The sequence below is a fragment of the Gekko japonicus genome, unplaced genomic scaffold, assembly GCF_001447785.1.
Source record: "Gekko japonicus isolate JY-2015 unplaced genomic scaffold, Gekko_japonicus_V1.1 scaffold336, whole genome shotgun sequence".
NCBI classification, from domain to species: Eukaryota; Metazoa; Chordata; class Lepidosauria; order Squamata; family Gekkonidae; genus Gekko; species Gekko japonicus.
The window spans coordinates 1,226,885-1,235,970 of record NW_015172014.1 but is presented as its reverse complement, the minus strand read 5'-3'; the positions used below and the strand labels follow the sequence as shown (position 1 = coordinate 1,235,970).

At 54.3% G+C, this 9,086-nt stretch overlaps 1 protein-coding gene across 1 annotated transcript in view; it reads left to right on the top strand.

Moving 5' to 3' along the window:
• Nucleotides 1–8,477, top strand: part of TFR2 (transferrin receptor 2) — a 22,778-nt gene extending 14,301 nt beyond the window's left edge. Inside the window, exons 13-18 of the mRNA XM_015420318.1 lie at nt 2,418–2,485; nt 2,796–2,872; nt 3,144–3,228; nt 4,698–4,925; nt 7,396–7,536; nt 8,235–8,477. Coding sequence (XP_015275804.1) covers nt 2,418–2,485; nt 2,796–2,872; nt 3,144–3,228; nt 4,698–4,925; nt 7,396–7,536; nt 8,235–8,477 — 842 coding nt within the window. The remainder of the gene's footprint in view (nt 1–2,417; nt 2,486–2,795; nt 2,873–3,143; nt 3,229–4,697; nt 4,926–7,395; nt 7,537–8,234) is intronic.
• The last annotated feature ends 609 nt before the right edge of the window (nt 8,478–9,086 follow it).

Genomic DNA, 9,086 nt, shown 5'->3' with positions numbered 1-9,086 from the left:
GGGGGAGGTCTGATTTTGAGATAATACACAATTATTCCGTGTTCGAGACGAGCATTTCTGGAAGAGCTGAAAACATGGAGGGCAATTTCTCCCACCCAATAGGTTTGGGGTCCTCCTGACCTGGATAGACCAGGGTAGCCCAGTCTCTCCAGATCTTAGAAAGTAAGCACAGCTGGCCCTGTGTAGTCCTTGGCAGGGGTCATTTCCTAGAAAAAGAAAGAGGCGCAGGAGCTCATTAGCATAACTTATTAGCATAACTCATTTGCATATGCCACACACCCCTGACATCACCGGAAGTGTGTCAGAAGGCAACACCCACCGCTTAGGCTCCACTGGACTGCTGTTTTGGACTGACTGGGGGGGAATGCACAGATCTGTCCTCACAGAGGAGGGAGAACTTGTACCTGAAGGCGGGCTGGGGGGCTCTGCAACTTACCTGGCTGCTTCTTGCTCCAACTGAGGGCTGCTGGGAGCAGGGGGCGGGGCTTGTTGCGTGTGCCTGTCCCCTGGGATCCTTACTGCCGGAGTTCCGCTCCTGTGCGCTCCCGCAGGAAATGACCCCTCGTCCTTGGATGGGAGACCACCAAGGAAGCCCAGGGTCACTCGCTACGCACTTGCCTTGAAAACCCTTCGGGGTCCCCATGAGTGGGGAACTGCTTGACGGCGCGGATGGAACGGAGGGATTTGAAATAATCGTCGTACTTATCTGACCCTCATCAGCTGCTTTATTATCGGAAATGAATGCATCCCGCAGGCTGCCCTGATGTTTTGATGCCGGTCCAAAAGAGGCTGATTGCGGAGAAATGCGAAAGGGTTAGGGGGGGGGCGTCTCATGCCCTCCCTCCCGCCACCCATTTGTTATCCTTTAACAAGCGCTTGGGGTGGGTGGGGAGACCCAAAAGAATAGACCAACTATTTATTTGTTTGTTTGTTTATTTATTTCCTTTTATTTTTATCCCGCCCTCCCCGCCAAGGCAGGCTCAAGGCGGCTTACAGAAAAAAGGTTGCATAGCTGGAAGTTGTTGTGGGAAGGGAACAGGCAGGGGGGGAAAGGAGAGGGTGGGAGGAGACAGGAGGGTCGCCAGCTCTGCATTGTGAAATTCATGGAGATTTGGGGGGCGGAGCTTCCGTCAGGCCCGCTCTGGAACTGGCCCTCTCCTGCTTCCAGTTCTGCTGCTGCTGCATCACAGCTTCCTTCGCCAGACTCTCTCAATCGCTCAGCCATGTTTTCCCCCTGGGTCCTAGACTCAGAACTCTGAGCGTGAGATTTCTGTGGGGAATGTCGATAAATCAAAAGTAGGTTGGCAGCAGTGTTCCCTCTAAGCAGAGTTAGTGTGAGCTAGCTCACAGTTTTCTAGCCTCCAGCTCACAAGTTTTTGTCTCAGCTCAGGAAGGACGGCTCCAGAAGAGCAAACTAGTTTGTGCAGGAGCCAAATCGCTCGCTCGCAGCTTTAATGCCAGTAGCTCACAAAGCAGAATTTTTGCTCACAAGACTCCACAGATTAGAGGGAACATTGGACTTGGCAGCTGACAGAGACACACCTGAACGGTGTACTCAGGATTGCAGCAGCACAGTCAGTTATCAGAGACTGCTAAATAAACAGAGGCTGCGGTCACACGGAACATTAGCCACGCAAGAGAGACGGAAGACAGGCGGATTTTCCGGGCGCGAACTCACCGGCACATCTGGGAAGCGTAGCGCTTCCATGGCACAACCAAGGCTTCCTGCCGAAAACACGCAGCAAAAAACTAGTACCTTGGAGGTACTAGTTTCCGGTGGCATCCGGCGCCCGCCCATGTCCCCTTGCGAAGAAGGGTTCCCCCCCCCCAAGTCTCCGTGGATGCGCACACGCACCCAACGGAGCATGCGCATTCGTCATGTACACAAAAAAAGAAAACCAGTTTGCCGCACCGCGCGCTTCTTCATTACGCGCAGGCGTGTCCTGTGATTGGCACCTCTCCCTACCCACGGTACCTCCACAGGAGGTCTGATCGCTTAACCGCGCATTAGTTTGCCCCGGGGCAAACAGCCACGCTTCCCCCCCGCAGTTTCCTGCCCGTGTGACCAGAGCCAGAATAGTGCAAGAGGGATCATGTTTTAAGCATGTTTTTATTCTAAGTAAAAAAAAATCTTTGTATTTGTGTCCTTTTATAAAGTTTCTATCTTGGCTACCGGGCACTACGTTTTATGACATACACACGGCCCAAGGGCCCGACAAGGTCTCATTTGTGTCAGATCCGGCCCTCATAGCAAATGAGTTTGACACCCCTGCCCTAGAGTCCACGTTCTCCAGCAGCTGGAGACTAGTTGTAATCCTGGGAGATCTCCAGCCACCACCTGGAGACTGGCAACCCTAGCTCAGAAGTGAAGGGGTCAGGAAGGAGGACTCAAAGGCTCCCCTGGACCTCCGTTGCAGGAGACGACAAGTTCTTTGCCAAGACCAGCCCTGCTTTGATCGGCCTCATCGAGAGCATCATCAGACAGGTGAGAAGGCCACGCCCTCCTCCACCCAGCTTCCTGGCGCTGGGGAGGGTGCCCGTCGGAGGGGCACAGGGCAGCGATTCCAAAACGGGCAGAGGAGGCGGGAGCTGAGGCGGGCGGGGCAGCCGGAACAGGCCTCCTTGGTTCTCTGGACAGAGGCGGAAGGGCTGGACATTGCTGCTACGACTTGGGCAGACCTGCGAGGGGCGGTAAAGGCTCCAGGCTTTAGATGCTTTGGCTTCCGGGGCAGAGGTTGGTTTGAGCAGAACAGCTGTTCCCTTGCCTCCCACGCCTCCCACCCTCTCTTCTGCAGGTGGACAGTCCAAACCGCAGCGACCAAAGTATCTTTGACCAGGTGACGGAACACGGCCAGCAGTGGCAGAGCGAGGTGTAAGAAGCCAGGGCCTCACCCCCTTCTCCTTCGATGGCCAACCACCCACCTCTCCTTTATCTGAGTCTGGGTTGACCCCACGGTCGATGTTGGGGCTAGAACTCGGAATGCTGCCATAATGCTAAAGGGAAGAGTGCCCCTGATCATATGCAAAGTGCACCCTTCACTACCCAGAGCCAACTGCCACCAGCAAGAGGGAAACCCCCCCCGCCCTGTGTAGTATTTCCCTGTCTCCCTCTGAAAAGACTTTTTCGACTTTCTTTGCCCCAGAATCCGTCCTCTTCCCATGGACAGCAGTGCCTTCGCCTTCACCGCATTTGGGGGGGTCCCTGCGGTGGAATTCTCCTTTGCAGAGGTGAGTTCTCCCCCTCCTACCCCTTTCCAGCTTTGTTTTCTTCCTGGAAGAAAAACAGGGCTTGAGTGTTGGGACTTTGGAAGCTAGATTGGAGTCCAGGGGCATCTTAAGAGCATGGGAGCATAAGAGAAGCCAATGTTGGATCAGGCCAGGAGCCCATCCAGTCCACCACTCTGTGTCCCACAGTGGCCAAAAAATACCAGGTGCCATCAGGAGGTCCAGCAGTGGGGCCGGGACACTAGAAGCCCTCCCACTGTCGTCCCCCCCCCCAAGCACCAAGAATACAGAGCATCCCTTGCCCCAGCCTGAGACTTCTTATCTATACCTTGTGGCTAATAGCCACGAATGGACCTCTGCTCCATATGCTTATCTAATTCCCTTTTGAAGCCGTCCATGCTTGTAGCCGCCACCACTTCCTGTGGCAGTGAATTCCATGTGTTAATCACTCTTTGGGTGAAGAAGTACTTCCTTTTATCCGTTCTAACCCGACCGCTCAGCAATTTCATGGAGTGCCCACAAGGAGTTCTTGTATGGTGAGAAAGGGAGAAAAGGACTTCTTTCTCTACCAGCTCTATCCCATGCATAAAGCAGGTTGAGAAAGAAGTACTTTTGGAGTCTGAAAAGACGTTTGGGGTCTAAGCCATGGCTGCTGCCCACATCCCATTGGCGGGAGGAGGAGGAGGCAGCGTGGGTACCCTGATCTGGCCCTGCCTGCCACAGGTTTTCCATGCGGGGAAAAGAGCCTCCCCCTGCAGTGAACTCCGCTCCTGCACACAGTTAAAGCCAAAATTTAGCCTGAACTCAGTGATTCAGGCTTCAGCTCTTCTCTTTCCCCTTTTCCAAAAGACAAGGAAACGTGAACTCTTTTCAGTGGTGGCGCATCTGGAGCCAGAATAAAGAGGAGGGCAACGGAGATGGGCACGCAACCCCAGACAGCGCCAGGAATAAGCAAGGGCATGTCAGGGACTTCCCTGGCTCCACAGCTGTGGCTCTCTGGCCTAGGACACATGCCCAAGATGACACGAGGGGGCAACCTGTCTTAGCCTCCCCAGAGCTTCACTCCTCTCCCTCCACCTCTGTCTGGTCAGAAGAAGAAGACGGAGAAGAAGACGGAGAAGAAGACGGAGTAGAAGACGGAGTAGAAGAAGAAGAGGAGGAGGAGGAGGAGGAGGAGGAGGAGGAGGAGGAGGAGATTGGATTTATACCCCGCCCTTCACTACCCAAAGAAGTCTCAGAATGGTTCACAATCTTCTTCCCCTCCCCCTCCCCACAACAGTAACCCTGTGAGGTAGGCGGGGCTGAGAGAGCTCTTTTGAGGACTGCTCTTGAGAGCACAGCTCTTGTCAGAACTATGGCTTGCCCAAGGTCTTCCAGCAGCTGTGAGTGGAGGAGTGGGGAATCACCCGGTTCTCCCAGATTAGAGTCTGCGCACTTAACCACTATGCCAAACTGGCTCTCTTTGCTCGCAGGAGTCCCGCCCCTACCCCTTTCTGAACACCATGGCCGACACGTACGACAACCTCAACCGCGCGCTCCACGGACGCCTCCCCGCTGTGGTCAAAACCATGGCTGAGGTTGTGGGCCACCTGTTGATGAAGCTGACCCACGACCACCTCCTGCCCCTCGACTACGGATGCTACGGAGATGTCCTCTTGCAGCACGTCACCCGCTTCAACGAATACACGGCACTGCTGAAGGTTCGGAGCTGAGGTCTACTTGGGGGGAGGGGAAGGCGTGGCGAAATCTGCTAGAGGAGAGGAGAGGAGGGGGAGAGAGCTCCTCTTAGAAGACAGATCCCCGATTAAGGCTTTGACCCATGCAGCCCCATCAGGGCAGCCGTGACACTCCTAGGGAAACGGCCTACCCGAGGGGTCCCTGACCTTTTCGAGCCTGCAGGTGGTGAGTGCTAACCTAGAATGGGTGCCATGGGAGGTGGAGCCAAATAGAATACCTCCCTTTTCCTGGGAAGAAGGAACAACTGAAGGGGAAATGGAATCACACGTTAATGAAGAAAAGCCCAGGGGCTTACCCATCCTCTTGACCAATGTTCCCTCTAAGCTGAGTTAGTGTGAGCCAGCTCAGTTTTTTAGCCTCCGGCTCACACATTTTTGTCTCAGCTCAGGAAGGAGGGCTCCAGAGCAAACCAAATTCATGCAGCAGCCAAAGCGCTGGCTCACCACTTTAATGCCAGGAGCTCACAAAGCAGAATTTTTGCTCACAAGGCTCCACAGCTTAGAGGGAGCCTTGCTCTTGACCCCCCCAAACCCCCCCCCTTCTGTTTGATTGAGGACAGCCAGTAACGAGCCGGGTCTTAGAAGGGCCCTGCTGAAAAACTGGGTGGGGGCCACGGGAAGTACTGGTGGGGGCCTGTCCAAGGGGAAGCGACCGGTGGTGAATTCACAGACTCGACAAGGGCATCTCCACACGGTCTCTTTATGGACTCCTTCCTGAGTCCAAAAGCATGCGAGAAACACAGGAAGTGGGCCAAGGGAAAGTCACTGATCTTCCCCAACTGGCATTCCCCACCACCACGACCACTGCCACATCTTCTGAGGGTCTCACTACCACCCACCGGCAGCCGTTCAGGTTAATGGACCCAAATACCTGCTGTACTAGCAGCTGGGCAACGTTATGGGCTCAGTCTTCAGCAGTGGTGGGGGGGGAGTGTCTGGTTTTGATCGCACCAAATGGGGGGGCCTGCAGCGTTGCCCAGCTCCGCGTACTCCCAGCGCCTTCCGCCAGGTGGCACCCAGCTCTTGGACGTCCCTCCTTGTAATACTGCAGTGCCACCTAGCTGTGCAGCTGCGGCCCTGAAGGCTCCCCCTCCGTTGACATCTAGGCCAGAGCCCGGTCTGGTCCCGCATCCGGTTTCCACAGCCGTCGAGATCCCGTTCTCCCCAGGAGTCCCACAAGCCAGGCACGGAGGACCACACCTCTCCCCTCTTGTTTATGCCCTGGTAGCCCACCTGTGAAGGGCTCCTGCCCATGAACTTGGGAGCTCCTTTCAGAGGGCAGCCCTGCTGGTCTGTGGGAGAACACCTGGATTTGAATCCAGCAATGCCCCGCTAGAGGCCCAACAAGATTTTGGGGGGCAGGAGCTTTCAGGGGCTCTGAGCTGCGACGGCTGAAGAGAACCTCCAAGTTCATCTAGATTCGAATCCAGGAGCAACTCAGAGACCAAAAAGATTTTCGGGGGATGAGGGGTCTGGAGTCCAAGTCCTGTGAGGAAAGGCTGAAGGAGCTGGGGATGTTTAGCCTGGAGAGGAGACAACTGAGAGGTGATACCTCTTCAAGCACTTGAAGGGTTGTCGTATAGAGGATGGTATGGAGTTGTTTTCTGTTGCAACAGAAGGTCGGACCAGAACCAACGGGTTGAAATTAAGTCAGAAGGGTTTTCAGCTAAACATTAGAAAGAACTTCCTGGCAGTTGAAGCGGTGCCTCAGTGGAACAGGCTTCCTCGGGAGGTGGGGGGCTCTCCTTCTTGGGAGGTTTTCAAGCAGAGGCTAGAGGGCCATCTGACAGCGATGCTGATTCTGTGAACTCAGGCCGACCATGAGAGGGAGGGCAGGAAGGGTTGCCTCAGTGCTTAGTTCTCGTGGCCCTTTCTTACACGCCCAGGGAAATGCTGATCGCCACTTTGGGGTCAGGAAGCAATCCTGGAGGGTTTTTTGCCATCTTCTGGCCATGGAGCAGGGGTCACTGCGAGTGTGGAGGGGGAGGCATTTGTGAATTTCCTGCCTTGTGCAGGGGGTTGGACTGGGTGACCCTGGAGGTCCCTTCCAACTCTATGATTCTGTGATTCTAAAGCTAAGAGCCACTGTCTGGCACACATACTTTTAAACCTGTCTACACAAGCTGCCCTTTTCCTGTTGGGTGTGTGTGTGTGTGAACATGCTGAGATGCCCCCTCCTCCGCTCCCATCCCCAAAACTATGCCGGATCCTTCAGGCCCTATCACACGAACACAGGCAGCTGCCTTATGCTGAATCAGAGCCTTGGTCCATCAGAATCAGGATTGCCGACTCGGACCGGCAGCAGCTCTTTCCAGGGTCTCAGGCTGAGTTGCTCCACATCACCTATTCCGTGATCTGTGTCTACCTGGAGGTGCCGGGGGATTGCCCTGGAATGCTGGACTTTCTCCATGTTACCTTCTCCCCCCCTATCCAGAGCCGTGGTCTGACCCTGCAATGGATGTACTCGGCCCGAGGCGATTATGTGCGGGCGGCTGAGAAACTGCGCAAGGAAATCTACAGCTCCGAGGAACATAACGAGAGGCTCTTGCGCATGTACAATGTCCGAATTATGCGGGTGAGGCATAGATGACCGTGTGGGGGAGGTGGGTGGATTATCAGCCACGTGTTTGCATTTCTCTATATAGCGGGGGTCCCCAGCCTTTTGCGGGCACGTGTGGAATTCTGACCGTGGGGTGGGTGCGGCCACAAAACAGCCACCGTTGGGAGGCGTGGGACCAGGCACACGATGGCTGCCGCAGCTGACCTCTGTTCACACTGTGAAGGCCCCGGCGCTGTGGTGACGGCTGCAGCCAAAACAAGGATGGTAGAAATTTGCAAAGCCAATGAAATCCCCCGTGGCCAATTTTGCTGGACAAAGGCTTCAACTGGCCCTCTCCACTTCTGGAGAACTCTTAGTAGGGGCCAGGAAAGGTGTTGGTGGCGACAGGGTACCTGCTTCCAGACATTTAGCACAGAGCAAGTGCCTCCCCACTACCCTTAAACAGGGCAATTCAATAGTGGCAAAAAGGAATTTGCATTTTGCACTTTCAAATGCAGCCTTGATACTGGAATCCAGGGCATGGATTGCAAATGCAGAATGTTAGATATTCTGGATGAATAAATCTGGAATAAAAAAGAACAGCCTTCTCCCTGTGTGTGAGCTTTCTCCCTGCACAGACATAGGTGCCACGTTTTGACTCACGGACCCTCCCTCAGAAGCCTGTGAAGAGTTATGGTTCATGGGTCTCTGTTTCTGCTCATTCTTTGCCCCAGGTGGAGTTCTACTTCCTCTCCCAGTACGTGGCAGTCACGGAAACCCCATTCCGGCACATTTTGCATGGCCACGGCCCCCACACCATGGCAGCCCTGCTGGAGCACATCAACCGTTTACGAGAGGCACCGGAGCGTTTTGACGAAGTCCTCTTCCGCCGTCAGCTGGCCCTGGTCACCTGGACGCTCCAGGGGGCGGCCAATGCCCTCAGCGGGGATGTGTGGGACATCGACACCAACTTCTGAGACCAGCCAGATACAAACCAGGATCCCCATCCCTATCAGAGCTGAAATGATTTTCAAAACTGGAACCTGCTCCTTGACATTTCAAAACAAGTCAGTACTTGACACCCGGGGGGGGGGAGGGGTATCCCAATTGACCCTCCCGGAGTCTAACAGCAGCCATAACGGGTAACATCGTGGTTCCTTTTGGGAAAGGGATGCATTTCCAGAAATCTCCTTCTTCCTCACTCTCCCACTCATCATTTCAGCACTGATCCCTTCCCTCTCCCTGATTGTCCTTCCCTTCCCAGTTTTAATTTATCAGTGGCAGTGGTCACTATAAATTGTTCACGTATTGCTATGCAATCGGATAGGCGGCTGTGGTTGTAGGTCCCCCCCCCTTTTAATTCCCCCCTTTGTGAATTTCCTCTCCCCTAATTTATCAGCTGCAGTGTCTGCTATAAATTGGATTGATTTATTGCTATGTAATAGGGCCAGATCTTGTGCTTACCCTTTATGTTTCGCAGCTCCCCCCCCCAATACCTTTTGACATGTTAACTGTACCACTGTTAAACCCCCCAACACTCAATGATTTATCAGTGACAGGGATCACTATGAATGTTTATTGCTATG